Source organism: Musca vetustissima, unplaced genomic scaffold (genome assembly GCF_032173495.1).
Source record: "Musca vetustissima isolate MV318-11 ecotype Yass unplaced genomic scaffold, APGP_CSIRO_Mvet_v1 utg14208, whole genome shotgun sequence".
In the NCBI taxonomy this organism is placed as follows: Eukaryota; Metazoa; Arthropoda; class Insecta; order Diptera; family Muscidae; genus Musca; species Musca vetustissima.
In genome coordinates, this window is record NW_026882685.1 from 55832 (window position 1) to 78517 (window position 22686).

At 38.8% G+C, this 22686-nt stretch overlaps 1 protein-coding gene across 1 annotated transcript; it reads right to left on the reverse strand.

The window, feature by feature from the left end:
- Positions 1–2851: 2851 nt before the first annotated feature.
- LOC133329285 (32 kDa beta-galactoside-binding lectin-like) lies at positions 2852–11444 on the reverse strand. The gene is made up of 2 exons (XM_061537774.1): positions 11395–11444; positions 2852–3440 (listed from the first exon to the last, which is right to left on the reverse strand). The coding sequence occupies exons 1-2, from the start codon at positions 11442–11444 to the stop codon at positions 2852–2854; spliced, it is 639 nt and encodes a 212-aa protein (XP_061393758.1).
- Between the last annotated feature and the right edge of the window lie 11242 nt (positions 11445–22686).

Sequence of the window (22686 nt, forward strand, 5' to 3'; positions counted from 1 at the left end):
ACCGAAAATTTGGGGATACCCTTATATGGGAGCTATGCCTAAACGTGGACCCAGGGACGTACGCATAAACAAAACTAATATACCCTCCATACTATGGTGGAGGGTATAAAACCATATATAGTTGTTGTTGTGGTTGATTGGAGTACATGATCACGATAAATACCCATGCCTAGAGTCACTGAAAAAATCCACGTTTATAACTTATTTTTTCAGCTCCAGAAATATGGGTCGTCCATTAGGCAATAAAATCGATATTTTTTATCCTATATTTTTATGGTACGCGGCGAATTAAACCATAATGGTGGTCAATATTGCTAAAGCCAGGACAACTTCTCTGACGTCTGTCAGCAAACTACATATTTACCATCTGGGGACCTGGGGTCCCGTATGAGAAAACAATTTCAAGACTTTTTAAACAATTATATTTTTCAGAGATATATGCCTATATAAATGATCCGAACAATTACATACTTACTTCGCTGGCTTATGATAGAACGGTTGTTACATAAGCCGAGCCTAAACCCAGTAAGGAAAGCAGAAAAGTCGGACTGGACCGACTATATGATACCCTTCACCACTTTGGGTATATTGTACATATGTATCCCCTCCAAGGAACATACGCAAGTCTTTCTGCAACCTATGATAAATTTAATTTCATTCGGGCAGATTTAAAGTCGACTTCGTACCATGGGACAAATTTATGAAAAACGACTTATAGCAAAATTAATACATGCTGTTCGGTCGCCGCACTGTTAAAATTTTAATTTCATTCAGACATCCCTTCGAAATACATATGGAAGCTATGACAGCATCTACATCAATTTCAAAAAAACGCAATAACGTTATTCAAGTCTCAACTTGATACGTTGTGCAAAACATCGTGTTAATCGGACAAACATTAGAAGGTTGGTGCACCATTTATGTAAAATCGAACGAATATATATGTATATGTGGGAGCTAAATCGAAACCAGAACCGATTTTTCCGAAACTTAGCACACATCATTCTAGACTTAATTCAGTACGCTGTGCCAAATATCATGCAAATCGAAAGGTATATAGGAACTTTGGTGCACCATTTACCTTAAATCGGACGAAACTATATATGGAAGCTATATCTAAATCTGAACCGATTTCCACGAAACTTAGCACACATCATTCTGGACCTAATTCAGTACTTTATGTCAAATTTCGTGCAAATCGAATGATATATAGGGACTTTGGTGCACCATTTACCTTAAATCGGACGAAACTATATATGGGAGCTATATCTAAATCTTAACCGATTTTCTCGAAACTTGACACACATCATTCTGCACCTAATTCAGTACTCTATCCCAAATTTCATGCAAATCGAATGATATATAGGGACTTTGGTGCTCCATTTACCTTAAATCGGACGAAAATATATATGAGAGCTATATCTAAATCTGAACCGATTTTCTCGAAACATGGCACACATTATTCTGGACTTAATTCAGTACTCTGTGCCAAATTGCATGCAAATCGAAAGATATCGAGGGGTTTAGGTGCCCCATTTACCTTAAATCGGACGAAACTATATATGGGAGCTATATCTAAATCTGAACCGATTTTTCCCAATTTCAATAGGGTTCGTCCTTGGGTCAAATAAGTGACTTGTGCCAAATTTCATCCAAATCGGATTATAAATGCGACCTGTACTTTGTTTACAATTTAACATCTACAGACGGACAGACGGACGGACGGACATGCATAAATCGACACAGAAAGTGATTCTATGCATATTTTAAAAAGGAACCATGTGTCTATCTCGTTTCCTTTTGCCTGTTACAACCATATGCACAAAGACATAATACCCTGTACCACAGTGTGGTGAAGGGTATAAAAAGATTTCTGAGCACGTCCGAGATGTTGTCCTCTACTTGATCTTTCCATCGGATTCGTGACCTTCCCCTTCTGTGTGAACCATCATTTGGCTCGCTTTTATATGCATTTGAGTGGGGGAATCCTCATACATTCTCACAACATTACCTAGCCAACGTAGGCGCTGCAGCTCGATACGTCTGAGCATGTCGATGTCCGCGAATATATGGTATAGCTCATGGCTCATTCGACGACGATATTCACCGTCGACGCAGATCGGGCCATAGATCTTCCCGAGAATTTTTTCTCAAACAATCCCAGAACTGCCTCATCTGCTTGCGCAAGTACCCATGCTTGAGATCCATATAACAGCTCATGTAAAATCAGCGTCTTGTAAAGTGTGAGTTTGTTCTGGTGAGAGGTGGCCTTGCTTTCCGAAAGATTACTGATATTATAAATGTCTGCCTTAACAATGTAATAACGTCATTATTTTTTAATATATCTATCTTATTAATTAATAGAAACATTTTCAAAATTTCAGTTTTTTCTTTGGTTTATTTAATTCAAATTTTTAACAATCTCTAATTGCGAATAATTTTCAAAACCGGTACATGAAACATCCGTCATTTGAATATGATTCAATTCGACAAATCGTATCTTCAGATCATCTAGACCAAATATTTTCAAACCGCCAATGACTGCTAAGACATCGGGAGTTCTATAGGGAAATGCGAATAAAACGGCACCATCCTTTGCCAACAGCAATTCATTTTGTCCGAAGGCCACTGCCAATTTGAATGGTTGGGAAAAATTATCAAATGGAAACTGTTGTAATTTTTTCTCCTCGCCAAAACTGTAAAAAATGAGAAAAATATAGAAATGAAGTAAAAGGCAGAACATATCTAAGGGAAAGCTAGATAAGCGGATTAATTATCAGGACAAAAATCAATATCCGAAAGATACACCTATCCCTACTTCCCTTGCTTTGCATTTGTTGGATGATCTACTCTACCTATAATGTTCGCCATCCGGTATCGTTTTCGAATTCCAAATAAAAGTTTTAGTCTTAAATGTAGCTCTCACGTGCAGCTCCTGTAGTTCGACATCATTGACATTACGTAAATGGACAATAAAAGAACCTTTCTCATTTCCACTTAACTCAGCTCCAATCATCATGACATGACCCGCTTTAAATGGCAACGGTACATCACCACTAAAATGAAGACGTTCTTCCATTGCCTGCATCGGTGGCCATACAAATGGAAAATATTTTCGATGATCTACTTGACGTACCACCTTCAGACCACCATCTATCTCCAGATGAGTTAACAAATTTAAACGTATCCGATATTTATAGGAGACCTCAAGGCTATTATTGATACAAATGCGAAATTTTTCATCAGCCATCACGATATAGATTCGGAAATCTTTGGTAAATACTGAGGTATTGAAGGCCTTAGCATCATCATCACACCATGCTCCGTTTATGTACTTTCTGAACAGAATTATATCCTTGAGGAAATTCACAGAGATTTGAAGACCAATATTGGAATTATCTTCGACAGTTTCATGACCGGTCTTGAGGTTGATGTGGAAACTGAAAAAAGAATGTCAAGGACATTTAATTAAATCGAAAAAAAAAATATTGTATGATTTTTCGAAAAAAATCAATGTTAAGAAAAATATTTTTAAACAATTCAAAATCCTTGAAAAACATATTCTTATACAGTTACAGCCTGTGATAGTCCTTGGAAAAATATTCTTTGGAAAATGCATTAAGGCAGCTCTTAGGAAATCCATTCCAAAAAAATCCACAAAGTGAAAAATTATTCTTTAAAAAAACCACATTATGGCGGTTCCTGACAACGAAATTCTACAAAACATCCACACAGTGGATTAAATTCAAGCTGCATGTTTCATAAAATTGTTTAAAAAATTAACCCTGTAATTGTCCTGAAAAAAGTATTCTTAAAAGATCAACCAAGTAATGGCTTTGCAAAAAAAATATTGCTTCAAAAATCCACATTGGGACTTGAAAAAAATATTTTTTAAAAAAATCGACAATGTGGTACTCCTTGGTACTCCTTCACCACACTGTGGTACAGGGTATTATGCCTTTGTGCATATGTTTGTAACAGGCAAAAGGAAACAAGATAGACACATGGTTCCTTTTGAGAATATGCATAGAATCACTTTCTGAGTCGATTTATGTATGTCCGTACGTCTGTCTGTCCATGTTAAATTGTAAACAAAGTACAGGTCGCATTTATGATCCGAATTGGATGAAATTTGGCATAGGTCATTTGTTTGGCCCAAGGACGAACCCTATTGAAATTGGGAAAAATCGGTTCAGATTTAGATATAGCTCCCATATATATTTCCTCCAATTTAATGTAAACGGTCCCTATATATCTCGATTTGCACAAAATTTGGCACAGCGTAATGAATAAGGTCTAGAATGATGTGTGTAAAATTTCATGAAAATCGGTTCAAATTTGGATATAGCTCCCATATATATTTTCGTCCGATTTTAGGTAAATGGTGCACCAAAGTCCCTATATATCCTTCGATTTGCACGAAATTTGGCATAGCGTACTGAAATAAATCTAGAAATATGTGATTTCAATTTCGTAAAAATCGGTTCAGATTTAGATATAGATCCCATATATATTTTTGTCCGATTTAAAGTAAATGGTGCACCAAAGTCCCTATATGTTTATATATATAATCAAGGCTTCCATCTGTTGAATATACCCAAAGTGGTGAAGGGTATCATATAGTCGGCCCCGTCTGACTTTACTACTTTCCTTACTGGTTTTCTACTTAGTCTTTCCATCTAATTCGTGGCCTTCCCCTTCTACGGGAACCATCAGTAGCAGGGATGGTCCGTATGACGAATTTTTAGGTTTTCGACTGTCAAAAATGTGTAAACGTCGAAAACGTCATATACCTGTATAAAATGTAGTAAATGTTGAAAACGTCATTTATTCAAATATTATTACCATATACCGTTATTCTCAAACTCATTAGTAAAAATAGGTATTTTGTCAAAAACCTAATGGTTTTGGGTGGGTTTCCGACGTTTCTGACGTATGTAATATACGTCGAAAATGTATGTCATTTACGTCACTGTTTCTGACGGACCATCTCTGATCAGTAGGCTCGCTTTTATATGCCTTTTGAGCTGGGGCATTCTCATTCATTCGCACAACATGGCCTAGGCATCGTAGTCGCTGCAGCTCAATACGACTGACTATGTCGATGTCCGCGTATAAATTACAAAGCTCGTGGTTCATTCGACGCCGATATTCACCGTCGACGCAGATCGGCCCGTAGATCTTTCGGAGAATTTTTCTTTCAAACACCCCAAGAGCTGCCTCATCTACTTGCGCAAGTACCCATGCTTCAGATCTATATAACAGCGTCTTGTAAAGTGTGAGTTTGGTCTGGCGGGAGGTGACCTTGTTTCCAAACTGCTTACTTAGACCATAGTAGCATCTGTTGGCCAACGTATTGCTATTTAAAATAGTATTCCGTAAAAAGTCCACACTGTGATAGTTCTTGAAATAATATTCTTCAAAAAATCGATGCTGCGACTATATGATACCCTTCACCACTTCGATATATTCTGCATTTGTATCCTAACAGACGTCAGAAGAAAATATATAAAGTATATACCTGAACCGATTTTCACGAAATTTAACACACGCCATTATATCATTCTAGACTCAGTACAGTACGCTATGCCAAATTTTGTGCAAATCGAAAGATATATAGGGGTTCTGGTGCAACATTGAAATAAAATCGGCCGAAAATATGTGTGGGAGCTATATCTAAATCGGAACCGATTTTCACGAAACTTATCACACGTTATACTAGGCCCAAATTCAGTCCGCTGTGTCAAATTTCCTACAAATCGAATGATATATAGGGACTTTGGGACCTCATTTACCTTAAAACGGACGAAAATATATATGGGAGCTATATCTAAATCTGACCCTATTTTCCCAAAAGTTAGAACTCATAATTTTAGACGCAATTCGGTGCTGTATACCAAATTTCGTGCAATTCGAAAGTTATATTGGAACATTGGTACACCATTTACATTAAATCGGACGAAAATATATATGAGAGCTATATCGAAATCTGAACCGATTTTCAGGAAATTTAACGCACACCATTCTAGACTTAATTCAGTACGCTGTGCCAAATTTCGTGCAAATCGAAAGATATACAGCGAATTTGGTGCAGCATTTATTTTAAATCGAATGAAATTATATATGAGAGCTATATGTAAACCTGAACCGATTTTCACGAATCTCAGCAGACATCATTCTAGACACAATTCAATTCGCTGTGCCAAACATCGAGCATGGTCCAAAAATTTTGTTTTTTAAATTAACCTGAGTCTGTTACAAAAAATATTATTTAAAAAATCCTCACTGTAAAGGTAGTTGAAAACAAAATATTTTTCCTGTAAAAGTGTTTCGGAAAAATATTCTTTTAAAAATCCGGATTGTGATGATCTTTAAAAAAATATTCTTAAACAAGTCCACTCAGTGTTGATCAATGAAAAAAATACTCTTTAAAAAGTGATGTTTTGGAAAAAAAGTATTTAAAAAAATTGACGCTATTATTTTTTTAGTCTTTGCTGTGTCGGTTCCAAGCAAAATAATTTAAAAATATCGGCACTGAATTGGCCTTGAAAAAAAATATTTTTTCTTGTGATGGTCTTTCGGAAAAATATCTTTGAAAAAATATTATTTCAAAAAAAAGTTTAGACTTTATGGTCCTTGAAAAAATATTATTTTAAATTTCATCCTGATAGTTCTCGAAAAAATATTATTTAAAAAGTCGCACCCTGAAATGTTTCTCAAAAAAGATTTAAAAAATCCACATCACACAGATCATAGAAAAAAACTATTCTTTTAAAAAAACCACACTCTTTGGCCCTTGAAAAAATATTTTTTTAAAAATCCCTGCTGTGGTAGTTCTTGAAAAATGTATTCTATATAAAATCCACTCTGTTATGGTCTTTAAAAATCATTTCTTCAAATTTATGCTGTGTTAGTCTTCAAAAATATTCCTTAAAAAATCTACACTCTGACGACCATTGAAATAATCTTTAAAGCCCCAACCTGTGATGGTCCTTGAAAAAATATTCTTAAAAAAAAATCCGGAAATTACGGTCCTTGAGAATGTATTTTTAAAAATCCACACTGTGTAGTTACTTGTAGTTAAAATCCACACACTGTAGGACCTGTTTAAAAACTCCGCTCTTAGTGCTGATTAAAAAAATATTTTTTCAAAATTCCACACTTCGATGTTCCTTAAAAAATATTTTTCAAATAAATTATAATTACCTTTTCGCATCCTTTTTGGCTTTTCCAGATATTTCCAAGACATGTCCAAACCTTAAAGATTCGGTAAAATTGCAAAGAAAAAATACACCCGACATTTATTTTCCCTTTTACGAGCTGCTAGCTGCGAAACTAACAAACAATGACTGATGAATATGCCGGATAAGGTCTGATGAGCGTATAAAAAAGTTGTGGTAAAGAAATCTATATTTATTTTTAAATTTAGTTATTTAAAACCAATAACTGAATCACAGAACCCAGGTTTATTTTCGTCATGACCTAACTCACGGAGAACGTAAATTAGTCGTCCGGTTATCACAATGACTTTAACTAATTAGACAGTTATCATTATGGGCCCTGCACCTCCACCCACAATGCCAATTCATTACTCATAGTCTGTCCCCAAACTGAACCTGCAGATCCTAACCGAAAAAATACAACAACCTCTGCTTTCAGTGTCCATCTGCTTAGGACAATCAATCTCTACCGGGGCCAACGAACTATCCAAACGACCGACCGCCCATCCGGCCACCATTCATAGACAAATACGAATAAAGACGATAGATTAATGCCCGAACACACAAGTGCCAAAGCATAAAACCGATGAATTTTCAGCTCCCTAAGAAACGCTAAGAATAAAATCCAACAAAAGCTAAGAGGCGATAATACCGCAAAACAAATGACTTGTAATTTCTCAATATTCGAAAATAGAAATGCCAACGGATGGCAAGGAATTTTTGCGGGGGGAGTAGAGAAAACAGTGTAGAGCCACAGCCACTTAGTTTAGTTAAACTAACAGACAATGTAGCCACAATGAAAACATGTGGTCTTGGCCATGGTTATAATGATTATCATCACCGTTATTTTTCCATAGAATATAGGGGAATCACTTGTCATATCCCGCAGCCAGCATTTGTTAAACAAATGAATTGGCATTATAATATAAAGAACTTAAAGAATATTTTCTCTGCTGAATTGTAGGCGTGGATTTTATAAAGAATATTTTTTCCAGAAAGGCAAAAGCGATTGGGGGATTTAAGTAAAGTCATCACAGCGTGATCTTTTAAAGAATATTTTTTAAAGATTATATAGCGTCGATTTTTAAAAAATATATTTTGAAGGACCAGACAGAGTTAATTTTATTAGGCATATTTTTTCACAGTGTAGATTTATGAGACCAGTAAGGAAAGTACAAAAGTCGGACGTGGCCGACCATATGATAATCTTCACCACATTGGGTACATACAAGTGACGATAAAGCGGGCCACGTAATGGTGATTGGAGCTGAGCAAATTGGGAATGAGAAGGGTTCTGTTATTGCCCATTTACGTAAGACGATATCAGATGGAGAACATTGCTGGTAGAGTAGATTATAATGGCATAACGTAGATACTGAAAATTCCACGTATATATCCCCTTCTAAAAATCCTTTTTATCAATTTTTCTAGTTTTGGCGAGGAGCGAGGTTCGCCCAAATTTTTACCAAATTTAGCTTAATTTAGCAAACATTATTTCCATAAGTACCTTCCTCAACCATCCAACAAAACTTCCTGCATACCCCGATCCTACATAATGATTTTTATACCCTCCACCATAGTATGGAGGATATATAAATTTTGTCATTCCGTTTGTAACCCATCGAAATATTCATTTCCGACCCTATAAAGCCATGTCCGTCCGTCTGTTGTAATCACGCTATCTTCTGAAGGAATTGAGATAGGGTGCTGAAAGGGTTGTCTTTTGTCTTCAGGCAAGTCAAGTTCGAAGATGGGATATATCGGTCCACGTTTATGCATAGCTCCCATATAATGGTACCCCCCAATTTTCGTTTTTTTTGGGGTTCTTGAGCGCGTTTTTCAACCGAATTCGCTGAAATTTAGAACATTGGGTTGTTATTGGGTACTAAATGTCTCCACAAAAAATATAAATATAGGTCCACTTTTTCTGGTAGCCCCATATAACGGTACCTCTTAATTTTCAGTATTTTGGGGGTCTTGCTCGTATTTTTCCACCGAATTGGCGGTAATTTAATATTTTGAGTTCTTAATAGGTTCCAAATCTCTCCACAAAAAATTATGGAGAGATGGTCCATTTTTTCGGATAGGCCCCATATAAGGGTACCCCCAATTTTCGCTATTTTGGGGTTCTTGGGCGCGCTTTTCTACCGAATTCGCTGCAATTTGGTATTTTGTAGTCGTATATGGTACCAAATCTTTTTTGGCGTAGTCACCATAAACCCCATATTTATTTATATTAAAAAAGTTATCTGATTTGTTCCGCGTTTTGAGTTTGGTTCTAAGAATATGTTGAAATCATTTCACCTGCGGAGGATATCGAGATAAAAACTTAAGGTTCGATAATGAACTATATATGACCTATAGCCCGGATTTAGGTCTAGGTCTAGCCCCTGTGTTGGACGTACCAAAAGGAGTGGACCGATATTCCCCATCTTCGAACTTGAACTAAGTTTGGAAGAAATAATAAGATAGGCAAAGTTTGGATGAAATCAAAATTTTTTGAAACGGATTTGGTCCAAAGAAATATGGGTCTGGAACCATGTCACTGTATGAAAATGTATACACCCTTATTAGAGATAAGGCTGAGGTTATAAATATCCATTAAAAAAATGGTTTACATAATCAGTTTGTAGAAAGGTCACTTTTCGTTCCCTATATTTTCATTTCAAGTACCTGTCATATATACCCTCCACCATTCTCCATCTATGGTGGAGGGTATCCAAAGTTCGGCCCGGCGAAACTTAATTTTTTTTCACTTGTTTTATTTTATAAACCTACACTCCCACAGTGATCCTATATCCAAGTTTCAGGATTCCAAGTCTATCGATTCACCTACAGTTCAAATTGTACCAAATTTAGTACACAGTAGTATCAATTTCCACAACTTCCTATTTAACACAAGCCTTCACCCCCACAATGATTCCAAATTCAAATTTTAGGATTTCAACTCTATCGGTTTACCCACAATTCAAATTGTACCAAATATAGTACATGAATTTTCAAAACTTCCTACATACCCCAATCCTACACCACCACACCGATCCTAAATAAAATTTTCAGGATTCCAACTCTATCGGTTCACCCACAATTCAAATTGTACCAAATATAGCACACAGTAGTACGAATTTTCAAAACTTCCTACATACAACAATCCTACACCCCCACACTGATCCTAAATAAATTTTTCAGGAATCCAACACCATCGGTTTACCCACAATTCAAATTGTACCAAATATAGTACACAGTAGTACCAATTTCCAAAACTTCCTTCATACCCCAACCATACACCGCCACTGTGATCCCAAATCCAAGTTTCTGGATTCCAACTCTATCGGTTCACTCACAATTCAAATTGTACCAAATTTTGTACACAATAGTACAAATTCCTAAAACTTGTACATTTCTTTACTTTTACAAATTTCATGATTCTAGCTCTATTGGTTCACCTAAAATTCAAATTGTACCAAATTTTAGTACCATTTAGTACCTATAAGTATTAATTTCTTAAACTGAATCCTGACCCCAATCCCAAACCCATACAGTGATCTTCACTCCAAATTTCATTTTTCTCGCTCTATCGTTTCACCCAAATCCAAACTGTACCGATTACAGTACGATTTAGTACTTTTCGCACACATAAGTAACAAATTTCTTCCCAACCCTTATTCGCATTCAAATTTCAAGCTCTATCCATTCACATGCAACGAAATTGTACCAAATTTAGTACATTTTAGTACTTTTCACTTACTTATAGTTCGAATGTCTAAAAAACCCTTTGCTATATTTATTCTACACTCTATCAGTGACCCTCATTTAAAATTTAAGAGCTCTAGCTCTACCGTTACGTCAAATATAAATGGTATCATATTTAGTACTACCGTTCTAGTATAAATTTCCAAAAACCCAGCCTTATCTGTCACCTTTGGACCAAGAGTGACCTTCAACCAAAAAGTCAGTCAATCATTTTAGCCCTATAAGCGAATGAATAAATATTTTTAAAGAAAAACATTGCCTACTTTTAGGCGAATGTATTTATTAATCGTGATAAACAAACGCACAACCAAACATATTTTTATACAACTCTACTCAAGAGTATAGCTTGTTCAAAAATAGCAGGAGACGGCACACATACCGCCGAATCATGAATAATATCTGCGCTCAATACCTCACATACCATAGCCGCAAATCAACAAATTCCCAATTCAGTTCATTCGAAGAAAGCATTCTGGCAAGTGTAACACAATGGGTAAACTGTCGCCAGTATTTCGCTGCAATTTTGCGGAACATTTACGTTTTGGACATTGTTTTGAAATTTGCGGCAAGGCCAAAGAAGGTGCTAATAGGTATTGAGTGTGTGTGTGTGTGCGTTTTTATATATTTTCCTAAATCGTAGACAAAGTGTGGTTTTTTATTATATCGCTCGTGTGGGGTGTGAATCGAAAATACAATTAATATTTTTGTTATGTTTATAAATATCGAAAAAAAATCATAAACAAAGAAGTTGATATTAATGTTGAGAAAAATGTAATCGGTGATTTACATGTCGCTTGTGGGATGCCCCCTTGCAGGGATTTCCCGACAATGATATCACGTATTACAAACGGAGCTTTTAAGTTCTATATTACATTATTACAAAAAAAAAAAATCAAAAAATAATAAAAAAAAATATTTAAAAAAAAATCTACGATTGAATAGAACTAAACAAAATATTAAAAATATATAAATACGCGCTTGAATAAATCTGGGAAAAAATTTAATAAATCCGCGCTTGAATAAATCCACACTTTTAAAAATCTTCATAAAATATTTTGAAATCGACCCGATGATGCATCAGTAGAGATGGGCAGTGGGTAAATACCCGGTAAATTGGGTAAATACCCATTTGTGGGTATTTATTTGGGTATTTACTATATTGAATGGGTAATACAACATCTTACACCTCAAATCTTCATACTCAAAATAGGGGTACCTTTGTATGGGGGCTACCAGTAAACGTGGACCTACATACATAAATTTTTGCATAGACATTTGGTACCCAAACAGAACACTCTGGATTTCTATATTTGGCATTAAAAACATGTGTGCAAAATTTTGGCCGCCTATGTCAAGTGGTTCGGCAGTTAATGAGTTTATACCCAATTTTTTTTAATTTAAGTATTTACCCACGTCTTTAAAGTATCGTAAAACTATCCATTCTAAATCGATTTGATAGCAGAGAGCCGGAAATAGGGTGTAAGATGTTGTATTACCGATTCAATGTAGTAAATACCCAAATAAATACCCGCAAATGGGTATTTACCCACCCCTTGGGTATTTACCGGGTAAATATCCGGTAAATACCATCTCTATGCATCAGCAATAAAGGGTTGTGGAATCTGATAGATGCTAGGTAGAGCTGGAGTGTTGATTCAGTAGTTAAGATGGCGTTCTCGCAGTCATCACGTATTTCTGGGAGTTGGAACGTCTTCGGGTTCTCCCCCTAGAGCAGATTTCTCGGAACTGCATAATCATCCAATAGCAGATGCAACCCGTTTACTGCGTCGCCGTCGGAGTTGTCTTTATATACTGTTATGGATGTCACAAATTCTTCAACTGAGGCGGCATCTTTCTGCCCCCAAAAACGCAAAGTACAATGCGGAAACGAACCCGTCCGGTTGTTGTTCTGCATTGCCTGGATCAGTTATTTGAATTGGCTTTCAGTGAACTGCGTCATCTCTTCTTCTTCGCCTGACACGTACTCGTCGCTATCTGCTTTGGTAGTTTCCGTGAATGTAATCTTTATGTCGTTGTTCGTGGCCACTTCGTTGGGCGTCAGTGAAGAAGCTCGACCTTGGGTGTCAATGAAGCAGGCCCCACGTTGGGCGTCAATAAAGCACCTCGTGCGCGGAGCTTGTATGGCATCAGCCGAAACAACTTAACTACTTCCAGCTTATGATCTGAGTCCATCAACTTGGGCAAGCGTGGGTAATGATATTAAGCCTTCAGTGTTCGCTAAACGAATTAGAGTCGGGGAGTCCAGACTCGGAGGGTCGCGATTTTAGGTACTACAATAATATTTGAATAAAAACAGAGTTGATCCGCTTCAATTTTATAATAAATTCATGCAAAAAATATATATATTTTTTATAAAATCCACGCTTGGGTTATATCATCAAAAATTTTTTTGGTAATTTTTTCCAAATTTCTAGATTTCACATTTCCCTCCGCACTGATATATCCGAAACGGGAGAAAATCTCAAAATTGGCCTCCATGTGGTTATAATAAATTGGCCTCAATTTTATAATAAATTCATGCAAAAAATATATATATATTTTTTATAAAATCCACGCTTGGGTTATATCATCAAAAAATTTTTTGGTAATTTTTTCCAAATTTCTAGATTTCACATTTCCCTCCGCACTGATATATCCGAAACGGGAGAAAATCTCAAAATTGGCCTCCATCTGGTGGTGGATTTTGAAAGCAATAAAATTTTCCTCAATAAATTTCTTGACAACAATTGGTGTGAAGAGGAACAATACGAATATGAAACACGACAATTGCAAGAAGAATTCAAAATCTATATTGCCCTGGCCGATGGTAAATTCCACTTGAGCATTAATGGCCAGGCCTTGGCTACATATTCGTATAGCATTCGGTTATCACTGCTAACGCGAATGGATATTCTTGGAGATTTGGAATACATCCGACAAATGGATCATCGTAAATATTTCCCATATATTTGGCCACCAATACAAGTCGTCGAGGATCGTATACAATTTAGTGGTGATGTTCCAATGCCCTTTGAACCGGGTCATATAATGGTCATCTCGGCTCAGTTGGAGGGTAATGCCAATGGACGTTTTATTCTACACTTGAGAAATATATGGGATATGGAGAGGCAGGAATTGCATTTCAGTGTTCGATTTGATACACGAAGTGTGGTGAGAACTTCGAAGACCATATTGGAAGATGAACATTATAGGTAGGTGGATATGGAGGGATTTTCAAGAGTTTTGTAATTTATTTATTGAATTGAAATTGTTTGTCTTTTTTTAGTTTCGATCCAGAAGATGTTGGAGATATTGAATTTCCCTTTGAGGAATTTTCCAAACCTTTTAAGTTGGCCATTGGTTTTATGGATAACGAATTGAAAATTGCCAAAGATGGGGTATTCCTTTGTCAGTTTGCTTTTAGAACACCTAACATTCTACCGTATGTAGGAGGCTTGAAAATCTTTGGCATTGATGATGTTCAGGTCAAGGTCAAAGAAATTGAGTACACCAAACTCGATGTTTTATGTACGGATTTTGAATGTCTCTCCCAAAAGAATTAATATTTTTAAGGAAAGAAAATTAAATATAGATCTCATAACTAAATATTAGATAATTAATGTGATTAACCAATAAAGTATTAAAAAAATAAAAAATATTTTATGAAGATTTATACGAGCGAAGATTTAGCAAGTGAAAAAGCGTCAAATTCGAAGATGGGGAATATCGGTCCACTTCTTCTGAAACCTCCACACAGGGACTAGGTCTTAATGCGGCTATAGTTCATTATCGAACCTTACGTTATAATTTTTTATCTCGCTATCCTCCGCAGGTGAAATGATTACAACAGAGTCTTAGAACCAAAATCAAAACGCGGAACAAATCAGATAACTATTTTAATATAAAAAACTGGGGAGCTATTTTCATCACCCGATGAAATAGTGAGCTAATATGTGCCCCGATTTCACCCATAAGAACTATAAAAAATGGGTTGAGGCGTTGGGATAGTTGCCCACTCTCGGAAAACCCAACCTACTATGAAAAAGCAAAGAAAAATAAAACCAAACGCCCATAATGTTGACAACCCCCGCAAACGTATAAAGGACCACGATCTGCGAATATGCACTTGGAATGTGCTCACGTTGTACAGAACAGGGGCAGTGTTCGCTTTGGCGGATGTACTCAAGAAGTACAAAGCCGATATTATTGCCTTACAGGAAATGAGATGGAAAACGACTGACGTAAGTAAATCAGATGATTGCGCCCTGTATTATAGCTGCCATGAATTTGGCTGCGGATTTATGGTTAACAGGAATAAAAGACCTCGTCTCCAGATTCACTTCAGTAGATGAGCGAATCGCTATAATCCGTATAAAAGCGGAAGGGAAAATATCTTTGGCTCCATCGTCGGAAAGTTCAGCCTCCATGAAGAAACATCAGACGACAGCATGAGGTTGATTATCATCGCGGCAGCAAAAAATAAGGTAGTTGGCAGCACCAGATTCAAGCGGATTTATGGTTAACAGGAGAATAAAAGACCTCGTCTCCAGATTCACTCCAGTAGATGAGCGAATTGCTATAATCCGTATAAAAGCGAAATTCTTCTACATTAGTCTCATTTGCGTCCATGCTCCGACCGAAGATAAAGATGAACAGACCAAAGACATAGTTTACGAGCGCCTAGAAAGAGCATATGACCGTTGCCCTGGCCATGACATTAAAATTCTTCTAGGAGATTTTAATGCAAATATCGGAACGGAAAATATCTTTGGCCCCACCGTCGGAAAATACAGCCTTCATGAAGAAACATCTGACAACGGCATGAGGTTGATTGACTTCGCGGCAGCAAAAAATATGGTAGTTAGCAGCACCAGATTCAAGCATCTTATACACAAGGTCACTTGAATTTCCCCCGTTCGAACAACGAGAAATCAAATCGATCATGTTGAGATAGACGGAAGGTATTCATCCAGTGTTTTAGACGTCCGATCGATCCGGGGAGCAAATATCGATTCGGACCATTACCTTGTGGCAGCCAAGGTACGCACCCGCCGTGCGTGCGATCTAATGTAACACGGAAATTTGACATTGAAAAGCTGCAAACACAACAGATAACAGAAGCCTACTCCGCTCAACTTACACAACTGCTTGACGAAAGCACCTCTTGTCTCGATAGTAATATAGAAGCACAATGGCAAAGAATTGTCCACTCCTACAAACTGCAACAAAAACAACACTTGGGTACCAAAGACCACCATCAAGAAATCCGTGGTGGTACGATCAGAAGTGTCGTAATGCTACTGATATGAAAAACGCAGCGCATAGGGCAATACTGCGGACAGTAGCAACACGTAATGCGTTGGAGAACTATCGGGAGAAAAGGAGAGAGGAGAAACGTATTTTCAGAAAAAGAAGAAAGACCAAGAAAAACGTGAGCGTGAGCAAATCGAGATGTACAGGAGTCAGAATGAAGTCCGAAAATTCTACCAACGGGTAAAATACCAAACCGAAGGCATTGGTGCAGGCACATCCTCCTGTAGATATAATGAAGGAAACCTGGTGACAGATACAGAAAGCGTGCTGAGGATCTGGAAGGAGCATTTTGAAAAACTTCTGGCGTCAAATAGTAGCAGTGAAGTGGATACCCCAGAACCCATAATAGATGACGGTATAGAGTGTATACCACCTATCCAAAATGAAGTCAGAATAGCAGTCAATCGGCTGAAGAATAATAAAGCAGCAGGTGCCAATGAGTTACAAGCCGAATTATTCAAGACTGGTGGTCAGATGATGGTAAGGAGCATGCACCAGCTGATTAGTACAATTTGGCTAGAAGAATGCATGCCCAATGATTGGAATCTCAGCATCCTCTGTCCCGTGCACAAAAAAAAGGAGACAAGACGATATGTGCCAACTATAGAGGAATAAGTCTCCATCCCATCGCATATAAAGTGCTATCCAGCGTACTGTATGAACGATTGAAGCCAATGGTCAATGACATTGTTGGACCATACCAATGTGGCTTCAGACCTGGCAAATCCACCATTGACCAGATTTTCACACTGTGCCAAATCCTGGAAAAAAACCCACGAAAAACACATCAACACATTCCACCTATTCGTCGACTATAACGCCACATTCGCCAGCCCTATCCATTCAGAGGTGTATAAAGCCATATCTGCGTTTGGCATTCCTGCAAAATTAATTCGACTATGCAGGATAACTTCAACAGGCACAAGATCAGCAGTTAAAGTCGAAAATGACCTCTCGGTCTCACTGGCACTCGGTACACCAAACAACACATGTTACTCGCACCCACACCTGTAGGAGCAAAAATCTCCTACAGGTGTGGGTGCCTTGGCATCTGTAGTCGAGGGTATTGCTACAAGCACTCAGCCAGCAGGCACAAATAAGGTAGACTTCAGTCACCACCGGGGAGGCGAAAGCCTGACCCAACCTTCAGAGGCAGGTGGGGACTCGAATTCTAACTCTGGGTCTGACCAAGAAGGTAAGACCGACATAACCGTCCTAGAATGCCGGAAGAGAGAAGAGGCCGATAGAATGGTGGAAGAAGTGAGCAAGGACATAGCAAAGCTCACAACAAAAAGAAAGCAGTTATCTGGGGCACAAAGGCGAAAACTGGCCAGGATGAACCGGAGAAACAAAATCAAGCAGGAACGGGATGCCCTGAAGGATAAGCCTGACCTTCCCTCCACTTCCTCGGAATCGGCGAAGAGGATTAGGTCTCCGGAGGAGCAGACCAATGCCAAACCTGCAAAGAAGAAAAAGAGCTTCACGTCGACCGATAGCAAGAGAAGGCTAAGCACGACCCCTAGTCAAGGAGGCTGTCCACAGAATCCATCGACTGAGGTTGGCGAAGCTGGCTCTAATACAGGGTTAGCCAACAATACATATGCAAACTGCTATGATTGTGTTGGACACACGCATAGATCCGTTGGGAGAGTAATTTTCGCTCTCGGTACATATAGTATATGTTAAAGCATTGCAAAGCATACGACATGTTCGATGTCGAGAATAATGTTGAGTTCGAACACAGAACTGTGATTGTATTAGTACTCTCCCAAAGCGCCCGTGGGCGCCTGTTTGGTGAACGTTGCTCTAATATCGAGAAGACGGGCGCTACACCGAAATCTTCCGATAAGACTGGGAATCCCAAAAGGAACGCCCGGTCTTCGCGTAAGAGGAAGGCAGTAGCAACAATCGGTAAGGAGCCGCCATCTTATGCAAAGGTTGCCAGGAAGCGTTACAGGGACGAGCTCTGCTACGCAGTAATCGATGAACGTAGCGCATCCGGTAAACTAAAAAAGGAGACGCATGATGAGGTGATGAATGCGGTCAACAAAAAGATCATGGAGCACCTGCGGCAAGGAGGGGAGCCCATAGGTCTAAATAGCTGCGAATTCAAAGGGGATTTCTTAATGCTGGAGTTCGAGTCTTTGAAGAGCATAGAGGTCCTCAAGAATTTAGTGGCAAGTATTGCCCCCACGGACGAGGCAATCAAATTAAAGCTTGTGAGGAAAAGAGACATCCCACACCTACAAAAAGCTACGGTCTTCGTTAGAGGTTGGGGCAGCAACTTCACGACAGAGGACATGCTTGAAGTCTTTGGTCTGCAAAACAAGACACTGCTGGTGAAGAAATGGGAAGTCTTCCACAGGGAGGAGAACAAAGACGGGACCCTCCTTGTGTTAGGCTTGGACAGGTCTTCAATGGCAAGTCTGGCCAAGACTAAAGGCAAAGCCCACTACGTGTCAAACGCTGTCTACTTCAAGATCGGGAAGGCGAGGATCGGAGAAGAAGAAGCCAAAAAGACCAGCGAGGGAGAAAAACCCAACAAAAACGGCGAGGGAGTCGAGGAGAAGACAACTGACTCCCAAGAAGATCGCCTTTTGGATGAAGAATGATCGAAGTCATCCAAATAAACCTCCATCGGAGTGAGACGGCAACAATGGCTCTGATGGAAAAACTAGTTAAAGGTAATATACACATCGGTCTAATCCAGGAACCATGGACTGTTAAGAACAAGGTCTCTGGATTAAACCACATAAATTACCAATTATTCTATGCAAATATAGGTTCCCGACCAAGAACCTGCAGAATATGTCACAAAAACTTATGCTTTTTATTCTCTACAGAGTTGTCAACACCGGACGCAACCATACTGAAGCACGGGAATGGGAACATTTACCTGGCATCAGTTTACCTCCCATTTGACTCGCCGATACCACCACCAACGGCGGAGCTGCAACGACTGGTGAGAAGAGCAAAAGAAACAGGTAACGAAGTACTGATAGGTAGCGATGCTAACTCACACCACATTGCGTGGGGTAGTACTAATACTAACAAAAGGGGTGAAACCCTCTTAGACTATCTTAATACTAACGACCTAATTACTCTTAACATAGGCACCGAACCTAACTTCGTTAATAGAATTAGAGAAGAAGTATTAGACATAACAATATGTTCAGCGAACCTAATAGACGAGGTACAAGAATGGAGAGTCTCACATGAATACTCCTTCTCGGACCATAAATATATTAGGTTTAAAATCCTACGGCCACCGCCGAAACCCATATACTTTCGAAATAAGTCCAAAACAAATTGGATAAAATTCGGAAAATTACTCAAAGAAAGGCTAGGGCAACATAACTATGACAGCCTAAGCACTGACGATATAGACAAAAATGTCAATAACTTAGCGGAAGCAATAGTAAAGTCCTTCGAAGAAAGTTGTCCTCTTCGAGAAAGGAAATCTGCCTTCGAAAAACCCTGGATGACCGGGGAGATTCGAAATAAAGGGAAAGAGGTCCGAAAACTTTACAATAGAGCACGCCGCAAGAAATCTACAGTATACTGGGACAACTTCCACGATAAGCAGAAAGAATACAACAAAATGACAAGAACCGCCAAACGCAATTCCTGGAAAACCTTCTGTGAACAGGTCGATACCGTAAACGACGTCTCAAAAATAAAATAGTTTCTGTCAAAAACCCACACTCAAGCCGAAACGATGGTAGACAGTGAGGGCAACAGGATAGAAACAACTGAAGAAACAATAAGGCTTCTGATGAACGCTCACTTCCCACCGAACCCATCCATAAGTGATGATGCTACGGTAGCAAGGGAAACAAGAGCTGTGGAACCTAAGATTGATGAATCAATGGTACGAGATGCTATAAAGAGCTTCTCACCATATAAAGCGGCAGGGCCAGACAACGTCTTCCCTGCTCTTTTACAAAAAGAGGTCGACCATATATCACCATATTTAGCGGCACTCTTTAATGCATGTATAAGGTTTGCGTACACACCAAAAGCTTGGCAGGAAGCCAGGGTAGTCTTCATACCCAAGCCCGGCAAGGCAAACTACGCAACACCAAAAGCGTATAGGCCAATTAGCCTTACTTCATTTCTACTCAAAACCATGGAACGAACAATCGACACCATGATAAAGAGCAGCATCCCCAATGACACGCTGAAATACAAACATGCGTACGTAAAAGGGAGATCAGTGGAAACTGCTTTACATGAGGTAGTACACCACATCGAAGGAACTTTCGATAAGAAAATGTACACTTTAGCAGTCTGCATTGACATCGAAGGAGCCTTTAATAATGTCAGCACCGAAACACTTATCCAATCCTTAGAAGCCTTTAGTGTTGACCAGGCAATCATAGACTGGGTCAACCATATGCTAAGGAATAGATGGATAAACTGTAGCCTACAAGACATAACTATCAGGGACAAAGTAGGACAAGGGACACCGCAAGGAGGGATACTGTCACCACTCCTGTGGGTCACTACCATCAGTAGTCTCTTAAGGAACTTAACCGAAGATGGTTTTGAACCAGTCTGTTATGCAGACGACGTTATAATACTTCTAAGGGGAAGGAACCCTAACTTACTATGCAGGAAGGCTGAAACGGCGTTAAACATCGCCTTTAATTGGGCGAAGCCGAGGGATCTAAACGTAAATCCGGACAAAACGGAAATATGTCTCTTCACTAGAAAGACAAAAATAGGACAGTATGAAGAACCAATCTTTCAAAACAAAGTGATAGCAATATCAAATAAAGTCAAATATCTAGGTGTCATCCTAGATAGAAAACTTAGATGGAAAGACCACATACATCAACGGGTCGAAAAGGCACATAGATGTTGGTCTTTCTGTAGAAGAGCCGTGGGCTCTAAATGGGGATTCAACCCAAAGATGGTACACTGGATCTACAAGAGCGTTATTAGGCCAATTCTAACTTACGCGTCTGTAGTCTGGTGGACAGCAATTGACAAAAAATGCAATATAATAATATTACAGAAAGTCCAAAGAACTTGTTGTCTAGGCATATGCGGACAACACCAACTAGGGCACTGGAAACTATACTGTATATACACCCAGTTGACATCCAAATAAAATACGAAGCGGCCATCGCAGCTTTAAGACTTAAAGCCATGAACGAGTGGATCGAAAACGGACACTACACACCACACGAAAACATACTGCAGGCTACGATCGGAAACTCATTTAACCACTTTGAGTCAGATCGAATACCTGAAACAAGAGCAATCACGTTGTGTGAAATCCTGATACCGGACAGAGACTCATGGAGCAGCGGAACACTAGCTCACATGCCTCCGGGGAACTGTTGTTACACGGATGGCTCCCGGCTAGCGGGAAAGACGGGACTGGGACTCTTTATTGAAGAACCGGGGACTGAAATCTCACTTCACCTGCCAGATCACAACACGATCCTACAGGCGGAGGTTCAAGCTATAACGGAGTGTCTAAGGTGGCTAAGATCTAACTCTGGGCATAATAACATAAACATCATGACAGATAGTAAACATGCTATTAATGCAATAACATCCAAGACAGTTACATCAAAAACCGTACTGGAATGCATAAAAACAATAAACAACTTCTCACGACACGGTCTTGTACGTTTAATATGGGTACCGGGTCACTGAGGAGTCATAGGAAACGAGATAGCCAACCAACTCGCCAGACGTGCTACGGACCTAATCAACATAGATGTGAACAGTGCAAAACCTTTCAGCGCTTCACGTCTAGAAATGAGGTCATGGGCGAAAGAGGCGCACAAAACACTCTGGAATAACGAGAGGACTGTGGGGAAGACAACGAAACGTTGGAACATTTTCTATGCCACTGCCCAGCTTTTGCATTCATCCGAACCCAATTCTTGAAAACCGACACTATTCCTGAACTTAATGACCTAAGGGGGTGTGAATGGAAAATATTAAAGGACTTCTGTAAAAACACAGAATTCCTAGAAGAATAGGGAGACCAAACAAAAGACTTAAAAAAAAATAATTCCAATCTAAATACTTTTCCTTCCTAGAGCGCACAACAGGCCTACTATGGCTTAAGCGTATGTCCCATAATGGACATGTGGTGGTTTTTAAACCACCCCTCTTTTCAAACTAACTAACTACTCGCCTACGCCGATGGCATCGACATAAGGTGGCTGTTACCGCACCTTTGAACAAATTAAGAAGGAGTCTGCTAACGTGGGTATGTCAGTAAACGGCGAGAAGACCAAGTTGATGGTACAAACGCGCAAGACGTCCAGTAGACTCTAGGGATAAGTAAATCGATTAATCGACTTTTTGTATTGAATCGAAGTCGACTTTTGATCTTTGAGAAAATCGCAATGTCGACTTTTCAAGATCGACTTTC

Excerpts from the sequence above, each read along its gene's own strand:
- LOC133329285 (XM_061537774.1), bottom strand. The coding sequence starts at position 11,444 with ATGCTTTCTTCGAATGAACTGAATTGGGAATTTGTTGATTTGCGGCTA. Across the intron at positions 3,441-11,394 it reads TTTGTTGATTTGCGGCTATG|TTTCCACATCAACCTCAAGA; the intron begins GTATGTGAGGTA and ends TTCTTTTTTCAG.